The following is a 13305-nucleotide window of genomic DNA, read 5'->3' as shown; positions in this document are numbered from 1 at the left end:
GAAAACTAATGTCATTTTGTGCTTATCCTTATTGACTAAATATAACATTACATCCTTTATTTTGCTTCCTCTTCTTTTTTTCTTATTCTTCTGGTCTCTTTCGGAACGTTTTTCAAAGTTTTTGACTTGCAATGTCCTTTCCCCGCTCATTAATCTGTTAACTTATATAAGTAGAAGTCTTGGTTGTCAAGTTAGTCTATTTTCTTCCCAGACCATCCCAATTCCACGTACCTTGTGTGTTGGTTCTAACTTATCAGCTTACAAGTTGATCTATCCAACGTGTTCGATTTAATGGGAGAGGGAGGACATTTAAATAATTTAATATATCATTAATGGAAAAGGATGAGTCTTAATGCAATGAAAATGTTGTTCTTTTGTCATCGAAATGTCATAATCGAGTCAGAGAAACAGTCTCTTTATAAAGTAATGGTAAGATTGCATACGATAGATTATCTCCCGGCCCTCACAAAGCAAGAACCTTATTAACTTATTAACTTTGAATCACCCTTTTATTATATATTAACATAAGCTTAATTAACTTAAACGGCTTGACCTCATGAGGAATACTTTTGACCTGCATGCATATCACCGTATCGGTGTAGAGTATAAACCAAAATCATTGGTTGCACGTCTATCTATTCATTTATTCAGAGTATGTCTACGTCAAAGTATAGCATAAATTTCGCTATTTAAAGAAATTTTTTAATATGCACCAGCGTATAGCATACACTGGAATTCTTGGTCAATTGGATCCTTGGTTATTGAATTCTTAATTGCACATCTAATATTTCATTCTTCTAGTACGTCATATCCTGTAACATAATAGAATTTTCGCTATTTATTAGAAGTTTCTAGTGTGTACTATACACCGAAATCTTGACCATTGGATCCTCAAACCAAACAGTTCCTTTCCATGAATCATTTTTACATGGATTCACTATGATAGTGCTATTCACATACCTATTTTTACCTTCTACACACCCTTGTTAATTTTTTGTCATTAATTTTCTTCAAAGGTTTCTTACTCCCGCGCTTGCCATCGCCGGCCCGTGTTAGAATACATATACAGTGGTATAATGACAAAGCCCAACAATGGATTCTCCTAAAAAGAAAATTAAAAAAAAAAAGCCCAACAATGGAAGCTTGGGATGAAGCCGAAATCACACTGTGTGGGATTTGAACCTACGACATCGTATTTTGGAGACCCACGTTCTACCGGACTGAATATTTTTTCGATCCATAGCAAAAAAATGAAATGAATGCTTAAGAAGTCAAAATAAATGCGTTGATAGCACAACCCTCTCATTAACCTTTGCAATGGCAGTCATCTTTTACTTGTAGTGCAAACTGAGTTCGAAAATAACTGAGACTTGGGACTGAGTGCGAGGAAAAGTGACCCCCTTGTTTACATATTTGTCGGTAACAACAAATTACAACCCCTTTTATTTACATTTTGATGTTGGGGTGTGCTATCCACACACCTCATTTTATTTCTCACACACCCCTTAATAATTTCTGTCTGTTGATCTTCTTCAATTCATCCGATCCAACGGCCAAAAATTAAAAAAGTGTGTGAGAAGTAAAATAGGGTGTGTGGATATCACACCCCTTTGATGTTTTGCTTTGATGGTGCAATGCAGAAGCCATGCGTGAAACTATCGGAGTCTTTGATCCATTTTAAGCACACTGTTGCTAGAGAAGCCACCTGACCAGCCTACTTTCAGTTGTTGTCTATTAGCCTAAAACTGCATGCATTGGGAAATTGCAATATGCTGGCTAAACCCAAGAAGGATCCCCAGATAGAAGTTGAGATTCTCTTTTGATTTCTGTGTTCAGAGTAATTGAATTCAGAAATCCAGACCACTTAATTAAATTATGCAGTCCTCATTAGCCTATCCCACTAACTCATCTCACAAAAAATGAAATCTTTCAATGATCTAGATCTTTCTCTTAAACGGCTCGAATTTCTGAATCCAGCTGCTCTAGACACATAGATTCAAAGAGGATTTCAACTCCTTAGCTAGCTGCTGAATGAACTTTCTGGCGGTTTAATAGTCCACTACTAATTAGTTCACCACTAATGTTGTTTTAAACTAAATCACTTGCTAGTTCGATCAATAAAAGAACTGGTTTAATAGTCCACTACTAATTCATTCATCATTGATATTGTTTTAAACTAAATCACTTGTTAGTTCGATCGATAAAAGAACTACTCGTAAATAGGTGTGAGAGTTTATCACAAAAAAATATTAGTGCAATTAGTGGTGGAACAACTCAAATTAAGTTGTATATAGTTTTGTTATGCCTCTGAAGTGGGACTTTAATATTTTTCAACATGAATGTGATATGGTCTGAAAAGGACACCACTTAAAACCTCTACAATCGAGTTTTTGTACTGTTTTTATTCGCTTTAGTTTTGCTTTTCAGTTGTTGTACGTATTTTACTAATGTTGAGATTCATGTCTTACACTCTTATTAAGATTTTTCGATGAATATTGTTAATTTGATAAATAAAAAAGATCAAATTTTGCTGCCAAGATCATTGCCAATTCCAACATTAGATCACTGGTTTGCTAAATTCACTCTGGCTTTTCCTACTCGGGTGGATTAGTTACTTGTTAATTGGCTTATAGTTGCAATTGATTAGATGATTGGTAGTAAGGTCATCTTCAACCGAAGGATCCAGAGGGTCAGAGGGCCGAAAATAGCTCAAAAATCGTCTCCAACCAAGGGCTAGGCCAGAGGGCTCTGAAATCTGAGAGGGCCCCACGGAATCAGAAAGGGCTGGAGGGCTCTCGGAGCTAGCCATTTTTTTTAATGTTTTATTATTTCTGTCGGTTATAGAGCCGACAGGAATACATTATATTACTTAATATAAATGTATTATTGTCGGTTATAACCGACAGTAATACATTTATACTAAATAATATCAATGTATTCTTGTTGGTTATAATCGACATGATTTATTAAGAAAAAATTCAAATGCAATGGCTAGTAGCCATTGCATTTGATTTTTTTTTTTTTTACAGTTTTATTATTATTTTTTATTTACAAATTTTTTCATATAACTTCTATTTTTTCCTATAACTTTTATTTTACAAAATTTGTTTCATATTTTTTTAAAATTCCATTTTTTCCTATAACTTATATTTCACAAAATTTGTTTCATTTTATTTTAAGTTGTAGTTTTTAAATAATAAATTATGTTTGGCCTTATGGCCCTCGGTTGGAGACGATTTTTTGTGACAGGGCTAAAACGAGTCATCTGGCCCTCGGTTGGAGACGGAGGCAAATATGGTAATGTACTGTTCATTAAAATATTAATATATTGGAGGATCTTGGAGGGCCAGAGGGTTAAAACGAGCCATCTGGCCAGTCATCGGTTGGAGATGGCCTAAAAGGCATAAGTTTTATTTTTCGGTCAAAGGGTAAATTTTATACCAGCGAAGAACAAGTATAAATATGAGACAAGTTAAGCATAAGAGTAAAAAGTGAACCTCAAAACGCACAAAATAGAGCCTAAAGTCAGCTTTAGATCCCATCACAAACAAAAAAAATGGAACTTTAACGAAAAGCTCCCGATTCTGTTCACTTTAACGAAAAATCACATTTTTACACTAAAAAGTCAATCATGATACTATTCACTTTACTCTTTATTTTGTCATTATCGTTAAAACTCAAGATTTTCAAGTCATTTTCATTAGTTTTCCTTAAAAAAAACCCTAAGTAATCTATAACCCCTTCCGCTACCATAGCATCAGAGATCCACCACCACACTTCAGCCTAAAATTCAACCAAACAACGCTCCCAAGAAGGAATGAACACAGAGCTCCATCATCTTTGAAATGGACTTGGCTTCTATGCCCTCCCACTTCCCATACACTCCTATCCTCTCCTATTTATGCGATCACGGTTAAGCCACGTCAACATTTTATATTACTATTGCTTTTTGTCTTATTATCTCTATACAAAAATTAATATAAAATGTTGACGTGGCTTAACCGTGACCACACAAAATAGAAGGAGATGAGAATGTATAGGAAGTGGGGGGGCAGAGAAGCCGGGTCCCTTTGCAACAGCACCACACAAACCGCCTCCACAAAACACAAGTAGCTCATGGGAATACATAGACCAAATGCAATAGTGCCAATAAAAACAAACAAATGGAAAGTAACGGTGTAAACACCTAAGCCAAAGCACTACACACCCTTCGATAAACCAGCGTGAAAGTGCATGAAGGATATATGGATGCATATGAGTATTTATCAAAAATAGCCAAAAATTAACCCTTAATTTCAAAAATGTCACTTTTTATAAAATCTTTCAAATATATTGAAAATTCCATCTAAATAGACACAAATATCCTTAAATTTAACAATCAAATAAATTAAAGACTTTTTAGCTAAAATAATTCGTGACATTGAAATAACTTCTTAATCTGGTCCTTAACAATTAATGATAATCAATAGTAGTGTTCTTGAATTTATCTATCGTAAATCATTTTAGTCTTTCTTTGAATTTGTCCATTGTGATCATTTTAGTTTTTTCGTGAAAAATATGTCAATTGTTCTGTTAGTGTGATGATGTGGCGCCACGTGGGTCTCACAAATACAATCATATAACAACATGTGGATTAACTTTAAAAACTATTTTTATATTGAAAACTAAAAATGATATTAGTAAGAAAAAAGGCGTTGAAGACATGATTGAAATTCTGCTACTCCCACTGGTAGTAACCGCGGCAGCGCTCAATGTTGGTGATGAGGAGGTCGAAGGGGATAAGGTTGTGGTGGTGGAGTGTAAAAGCGAAGGTGAAGTTGGATCAGAGCTTGAGGAAACCGTAACTAAAAAGCCCTTAATTTATTTAATTGTTAAATTTGAGGGTATTTGTGTCTATTTAAGTAAAATTTTAGATATATTTAAAAGTTTTTATAAAAAATAACATTTTTAAAATTAAAAGTTAATTTTTGGCTATATTTGATAAAGACTCGATAAATATCTATAAGTTTTGTCAATAAAGCCAAAAGATTTGGTTCGACTAGTTTTGGTTAATTTTGTTTCGTGAGTGGATAATCATCTAGCATGGCAACTAAATTGGATGTCACGGTCAGATTCATTGCCTTAAAGAAATAAACAAGAACACTTTGGATTACGTGGCAATAAGGTAACCCTTGAACAAATTTAGGGCAACTGAAATCTTGGCAGAGCCCCATCATTATCTGGTGTGGTCCACCACCGAAACAAATATGGTCGATTTTGTGATCGCAAATTAGCAAGAAAATGGATGGATCATAAAATTCAAAACATGTTTAAGAAGTCCCTATCCTCATCATTTTAAACATGCTTTATTGTCGAGAAAAAGAAGTGATTACTGCACATTGTTTTTTACTTATGCGCATATTTATGGTTTTTTACTATTGCATTGAAAAAATCAAATAAAATCACGGTTAGAATTATCATCGGGTGACTAAATAGTTAGAACGAATTTAAGTTTGTATTTTACACGGTGTGTTCTAGATTTGATTTTTGGTGCTTGTGAATCACACGATGATCAGGAAAAAATTAAAATATTTCTATGAGTCTTCCCCATACTCAGAAGAGTGAACTGCTGTAAAGAATCTTTTTAAAAAAATAATAAAATGAATGATAATAACCATATACATGATGATGAGTTAATTGAAACGACAAAATGATCTTAAAAGAGGCTTCTATCTTAGAAAATATATGGACCGCAAATTGGACGAAATGCGCAAACTTGACCACATTGGGCAATATGACTATTTCTGAAAAAGAAAAGGGAACACTTATTAATTCTCTTATTCTAAAGATCATTATTTAATTGTGTTTGTTGTTTTGTTTGAACTATATAATGTGATTATCTTAAATAAAAAATACGTGTGCCAAATTAAAAATAATATATGAAAATTAGCTTTAAAAAATATGGTTTAGGAGGCAATAAAAATGACCCCATAATTCAAGAGCCAGGAGGAATTGACGGATTAATCTTGTAATTCTTGGAGTAGGATTTTTTCATCTCCAAATCTCTTCCTTCTGTTCACCTCCTCTCTCACTTTTCTATTTTTTTCTCTCTATAAAAAAAAATCAATATAACATGGAAACGGAACGTAATCGTGAATTTTCAAATAGGATGAGAACGGGGGAGAGAGAAACTGAAAAATGAGAGAATCCAAATTCGTGGCTGCTATATTTTGCCTAGAAAAACGAAAAATAAAGACAAAATTTGTAAGTTTCGGCGATTGGGGTGGATGATGACTGAAAGTTCATCTTCTTGTCATTGAATACTACCAGCAACAAAGTGAAGGACCACTGCCTGCAGAAACCGCCCTCTTCCATCGAGCGTTTATTTCAATTATCGATGAAATTTTATCCTTCAATTTCAATAAAATTATTAAAATTACGCAAATTATATTATTTGTTGTGTGTGTGTTTTTTTTTTCAATATTTTTTTGTAATTGTTTAGGAAAATAAATTTGGGAACATTGTGATGATATATATATTTTGTTTTCTTTCTCTTTTGGTGGTCGGGCACCAACTTGGTATTCTGTCTGGGAATTCGAAACAGCATCTAATTGTCGACATGTATTTTTTTGTAAATTATGCCATAATATATATAAGTAGAATAATTACTTCTTGATTACAAAACCATTTGTTTCACCAAGTAATAAACACATGAAACATTTAAGTATGACAAACAAGCAAATGAGAAATTTTTGTAGTATGCCGGAAATACGGGCGGTACTCATGTGTTATAATACAAGTTGGTGAAATTTTTTTTGTAAGTATATATCGAACAACTTGTGTTATGATATTTGGTGTATTTGACCGTGTTATCCGCACATTAAAAAATTTCTCCAAGCAAATTATGGTTTTCTCTTTTATGATGTCAAATTAATTATGGAGATTTGAGATAAAGGCTTCTATGAATTCATTCTATAGATTTTTCTCTCTTTAATCGAAAGAAATGAAGTGTGTTTGGTGCACTTTTGCAAACATTTTCCCATGTTTGGGCAAAGAGCTAAGAAACTTCCTATGGCACACTCCTTCGTAGATGATACCTTTGTCATAAAATCTTCACATCAAGTGTCACTTGTGATAGGGTTGTGCAAACGTTCGAAATTACTCGTCTAATTCGATTTTAACTAGTTTAACCTAATATAGTAAAACAAGGTTGGTGTTACGGTTATAGTAATATTTGTTGACAATTCGAATAATGAGTTTCACTTTTTGTTAATCGCGTGAACATAACCGGCTTACAAGTTATATTCATTTCTAGAATCGTGCGACACGCATTGTGTTTCTATCAGGTATGCATTCTTGTAGTGGTCATCTCCTTACAATATAACATTTACTCTTCTTACCCTAAAACATAGCCTCTAATTTATCTCGTCTCATATCCACCACTATGCTCAAACACCTTTCCTCCTATATCTAGGGTTGATGTTTGCTCTCCTCCTCGCCTCCTCAAGGTCTATTTTCGAATTTTCCTTGTTTATCAAAACTCTTCGAGTTATCATGTCTTCACTCTTCAGGTATTTATGATTTGTGATTTTTTTTCTGGGAGTTTTCCTCTCTCGATTTAGTTGTTTGTTTACCTAATTATCTTGTTTCTTGTGCTAAATAAATGTTTCTAGACATTTTACCTATTCACTAGGGTTGATCTATTTGTTGCTTAATTTCAATTTGAATTTATGCTTTTGTTTGGTTCTTTATGAACAATTATAGAGATAAAACAATGAAGCAGGAACGAGCTTGCAGTGCCGAGTTGTTGTCACATGATAATCCAATTTGGTTTAATCAACTTCTTGAAAGATGGAATGGATCATGTGTTATGGTCGCCGACTATTGAAACATCGAAATTTGAGTAGGTCGGATCGTTTGGCAGATGGAGTCGCAACCCTTTCCAACATACTGACTCGACCTAGTGCTTGTCCAGGTACCGTCCCATATGTTTGGATAAGAGATTTCCCAAATTCCAAGAAGGATAGACCAAATTATGAAAAAATGAACTATAATTTGTTCGATATTGGGGATTACAAATGCTCTCCATGAGCATAACAAAGACATGAGAGAGATTAATCTCCTTTATCTAACATTTTATAGTCCATTTCTTAATTAGTTGATCTCCATGCGTGGAGGCTTGGAACTCCCATACCCAAACATAACCACTATATCTTATCATCCTTCTTTTTTTGGTCTGGAAAAATTGTGAAATTGAATTAAGCAATAGTAGTTATTGTTTATTTATTATATTATACACACTTACATGCACAAAAATTGTGATAAATAAACTAATTAGGTAAAGATTTATAGCTCAATTGTTCTACTTACTCACACGTTCGAAATCCTAGGTTCGACTATTTGTTCCTATTTTAACTATACAGCTCGTATAATTTGTAGCTGGATTGGTTTCTTTGTTAACTATGCTTTAAAAGAAAGTGTTATTCTCACACTATCGTTAATTTTTATCCATTGATAATTTTCTATTCATTAGATCCAACGATAAAAAATTAAGAAAATATGTACGAAATAAAAATAGATATGTAGATATTATTACCCTACTTTAAATTCCAACAACAGAAAAACTAATACTTAAATTGGTAGGCGACATGGTCAAATTTTCATTTGTTTTCTATTCCAAAAAAATAAAACAGATAACAATCCAAAGTTTGTTTTGATCACCTACGAAAACAAAAACCAAACACCTACGAAAACAAAAACCAAAGCAAATCATATGCCTCCTTCGTCAACGTTCAACTTTCAAGCATAAAAAACTCCAACATGCTTCTGTATTCGATTTCTCCATTTTTTTTCGTAAATAAAACAATTATACTTTTGTGAGATGCTTAAAACATAATAATTAAATAACTTCTAAATAAATAAAATTGTATCACCGCCCCAAATGGGAATTACGTTTTTATTTCTTTATTTGGAAATTTTTTTTTTGCATTTTTCTGGTCAGAAAAAATAATTTTTTTGAGTGAGGTTTTTAGTTATAATCGAAAAGAAGTTGTTGACTTGAAATTTAAATTGCACCAACAACAATAACAAAGCACTATATCATAAGTGGGGTTGAGTCGGTCCATTATATAAATTTTAGAACACTAGTAGGCTCTATTTTGCGCTAAATATTTCGTTGGAAAGGCATATAGAAAATCAAGCGTACTAGTATTTTAGGATTCATACGACCAACTCTACTTAGCGGGTTAAAACTTATTGTTGATGCAATTTAAATTTAAAGTCGACAACTTATTTTGGATTATAACGTGACAAACAACCTCACTAAAAAAATTATTTTTCTGACCAGAAAAATGCAAAAAACATTGTGGGGATGGATGCATATCCAAAACTTTATTGATATGGTAAGTAAAATGAACCCTACTTAATTTATTTCCATATATGCTATCCCTAATCCATCTCAACGCATGGATGTAGGTCACACATGTTCGATGCATGTCATTATCTATATAATATTATATATTTTTTACATATTTAATTGTGTATAAATAAATGGGAAAGTGTGGAAAAGAAAACACATGGGTTATTGTGGAAATTAAAAAAAATAAAAGTTAATTGGGTTGGTGGGTATTTTTCTTTCCAAATCATCTAAATTTTTGCATCATCATCATCATCAACATTTTGGTACGTTGTGAGAGAAGAGAAGGTCCAAAAAGGCAGTGCCCTTTCGCTCTCTCTCCTCTGCGTAAAACGGACGATCCCAAGCACCAAAAACAAACACCCTTTATTCCTCTCTCTGCTCCCTCGCTCTCGAGTCTTTCATCGTCACTGAAATTTATAATCTTTTAATATAAATAAGAGGGAATAAGAAGAAAGAAAAAAAAAAAAAAGGTAGTGCTCTGTTTTTTATTACCCATTTCCTTATCAAATTTGCAGGCTTTTTTTGCCCTTTTTGTTGCTTTTGCCTTTTTAATCTCTTGTACTTAAGCGATCTTGAGGTGGGTTTGATTTCATTTCAATGGAGTTGGACTAGAAAAATCCGGGTAAGTTTTTCCTGTGAAATTCATCATCTGGGTCTGTTTACAAATTCAATTTTGTTCTTCGTAGGTGTTAAATTTTTTTTTAAATTTTTTATGACCAGTAGTGTTGGGTAACAATTTTGCAGAAATCCAATTTAGTCTTTGTTGGTGTGATAAATTTTCGAGAAGTCTAAAAATCCAGTCTTTGAATCGAATAAAGGGGTTGCTGTTCTTTGATCATGGCGGTTGCTGAGAATGCACCAAATTTCGACAACACAGCAGTGTCGTCGGACCCGAATGCACAGAACGATCTCGGAAACCCAAAACCCAGAGTCGATTCCTCTGTTGCTCTGAGTGCTGAGTCCAATGTACAGTCCAACGGAGACGATCAGAGTGTCGAGGGGAAGTTTCAGGAGCAGGAGAAAGTGACAACTTTCTCAGTCGCCACTAACAATCACAAAGCTCCATCGGGTCAGACCCCAAATGGGTTTGATTCCAATGGGGGGGTCGATAACCATCAGACGGAGGAGGCCAAGTCTGATGGTTATGTGATTGATCAGAGGTTGAATGGCGAAGGCGATGAGAATTACAACCGTGATATGAGAGATTTGGCGGACTTGTTGTCTAAGTTGAATCCCATGGCTGAGGAGTTTGTGCCTCCTTCCCTTGTCAACAACAACGGCGGCTTCGATTTTGCTGGTGGGTATGGATATACTAATGGTTTTGTAATGCACAGTAACTCTGGCAATGCCAATGGACTAATGGGTAGGAAGGTATGTGAGGTTCTTCCATTTCCTTACCAAAGTTTAAATTTTTCTGTTTGGTTGCTGAGAAAATGCAGGAAATTAATTGACCAACAAAGTGGTGTTGTTTTCCCTTTGTCTGGTTGTTTTTCCTTGTGTTTGATGATGGTTCATATGAAATTTTTTATTCTTTTTCGACTTTTAGTTATCTAGAAATTTCATTGATCAACTACCAATTTTTGTTTATTTGTGCTTTGCTTATTGTTTGTTTCCTTTTTCTTCGTCTGCAGAAGAAGAATGGTTATAGTCAAGGTCGGCGTAAGAACTATTACAAATTGAATTTGGCTCAGAGGGAGGAGATGATTAGGAGGACTGTGTATGTATCTGACATTGATCAACAGGTAATAGTTGCATTGTAGTTTGTTGCCACATTTTTAAAATTTTATGCAGCCAATGTTAATCTTTGTATGACTGACACTCAATTTACTCTGTATCAGGTTACTGAAGAGAACCTGGCTGCTCTTTTTCTTGGCTGTGGACAGGTAACCAAGTTTTTCGTTTTCTTGTTTGTACTGGTTCAACATAGATAATGCTAGAATGGTGGATTATAATCTGAATTTTCCTTCCTAAAGGTTGTGGACTGTCGTGTCTGCGGTGATCCAAATTCGATTCTTCGATTTGCCTTCATTGAGTTCACAGATGAAGGTAATATCAAAAGCTGACATACTTTAGTTCATTGATAAGTCTGGGTCTTGTTATGATTTCGATGTGCTGAATCAACTTTTTTATCCACCCTTGCAGACGGTGCAAGGAATGCTCTAACTCTGTCAGGAACCATGCTTGGCTATTACCCAGTAAGGGTGCTGCCTTCAAAAACTGCAATTGCACCGGTTAACCCAACATTTTTGCCAAGGGTGAGGACCATATTTTACCGCTTGTCATCAACATTTTTGCCAAGAGTGTTAAAAAGTGATTCATTGAATTGCACTGATTTTACCTGTTCTTACTTGGGTTTCTTCTGTTTATATGATTTAGTCTGAGGATGAGCGTGAGATGTGCTCAAGGACTATTTACTGTACGAATATTGACAAGAAGGTAATTTCAACTTTCCAGTCTCGTTAGGGTTCTAGGACCAGAACTGGTGTGCCTTTTCCTGATTTTATTTGTTTACTCGTGCAGGTTACTCAAGCTGATGTCAAACTCTTTTTTGAATCACTTTGTGGAGAGGTTGGTAGTTCTTTCTGTGACAAATTTTGATTACTTCTTGTTCTAAAATTGCAATCTTATCGTATGGACTTTTTTCTGGCTCGTGTAGGTTCAGCGCCTGAGGCTGCTTGGAGACTATCAGCACTCCACTCGTATTGCTTTTGTTGAATTTACTGTGGTAAGTATCTAGTGGCCCTTCTATATGTAAGTTGGATTTTTTAGCACTCATCGGCCTCACTCTGTTCTGTGCTTTGTGAGCGTGTATGCATATCCGATCTGCTCTCCAAACATGCTGAAATGGAGTTGTATGGGCATGGCTAACACCAAATTGATTGCAAATCATTGATGTGGTCTGTTGTTGCACATATATATGTTCAAAATCACCGTCACCAATAATATTTTGATTTAATTGGTGAACTATTTTGAAGATCATAAATTATTTTGAACAAGGAAATGGTCCTTCTGTTGTTTAAAGAAGTGCGGTTAGATTGAAGGTTGTCTATTAGTCTACTCATACTTTCTGTTGTGCTCTGTGTTTTCACTCTCGCAGGCTGAAAGCGCAATTGCAGCTCTTAACTGTAGTGGTGTGGTTTTGGGATCGCTACCGATAAGGTCAGTTTGGCAGAATGTTTAGCTTACAAGTTACATCTCCTCACAACATCCCCCACCTCCCACACCTCAAATTTTCTTTTAGCAGCAATTTACTTTGGACATCCTATTCATTCTTATGTATTATGCATGCAGGGTAAGCCCCTCAAAGACACCAGTTCGACCCCGTACCCCTCGTTCTCCATCGCAGTGAACCACCTTTGCATGTTTCCTTGACTAATCTGCTGCTGATAGATATATCAACCGTAAGCATACACAGAGACTTGTATTTCGGCATATCGTGTTTATCTGTGCTTTTGTCTAGGTTACTGTTAAGGTATCGTTGGGAGCTACACGGGGTTATCTGTGGGTTTATTTCAAACTTGTAGAGTTGGATGGATTTCTGAGGAGTTTAATGGTTTAATTTTTACTTTGTTATGAAATCTAGAGGCATAGTCCTGAAATTCTCAAATGCTTATGATGCTTCTCACGACCGGAAACTCGTAAGAGCTCGCCGGTCGTAACTTTTCTAGGTGCTCTTTTGGCATTCTAATCTCACCCACATTTGGCTTTCGAGTTGTTAAGAGTTGGGTTGACATTTGAGATCCCTGATCCCAAATATCTTCCCACATACTTGCTATGGAGGTAGGTTTTGTGGGAGAGACTAACCTACACTTGGGAGGCCACTGTGGCAGTGTTCGAAACTAATAACGCACAAAAATATTAAAATTTAAAGAAAAGATAGTGCATTATTGGTTTATGATATCGCCGCA

General features: G+C 34.9%; 1 protein-coding gene across 1 annotated transcript; it reads left to right on the top strand.

The window, feature by feature from the left end:
- The first annotated feature begins 9514 nt into the window (after positions 1 to 9514).
- Positions 9515 to 12975, top strand: LOC126629864 (polyadenylate-binding protein-interacting protein 11-like). The gene is made up of 11 exons (XM_050300007.1): positions 9515 to 10019; positions 10142 to 10768; positions 11029 to 11139; positions 11236 to 11280; positions 11371 to 11443; positions 11540 to 11652; positions 11774 to 11833; positions 11918 to 11965; positions 12054 to 12122; positions 12495 to 12556; positions 12689 to 12975. Exons 2-11 carry the CDS (start codon positions 10235 to 10237, stop codon positions 12744 to 12746), a joined length of 1173 nt encoding a protein of 390 aa, XP_050155964.1. The 5' UTR covers positions 9515 to 10019; positions 10142 to 10234; the 3' UTR covers positions 12747 to 12975.
- The last annotated feature ends 330 nt before the right edge of the window (positions 12976 to 13305 follow it).

This window comes from Malus sylvestris, chromosome 7 (genome assembly GCF_916048215.2).
Source record: "Malus sylvestris chromosome 7, drMalSylv7.2, whole genome shotgun sequence".
Lineage (NCBI taxonomy): Eukaryota > Viridiplantae > Streptophyta > Magnoliopsida > Rosales > Rosaceae > Malus > Malus sylvestris.
Note: the sequence above shows the minus strand (reverse complement) of the source record. Positions and strands in the feature narration are given on the sequence as shown.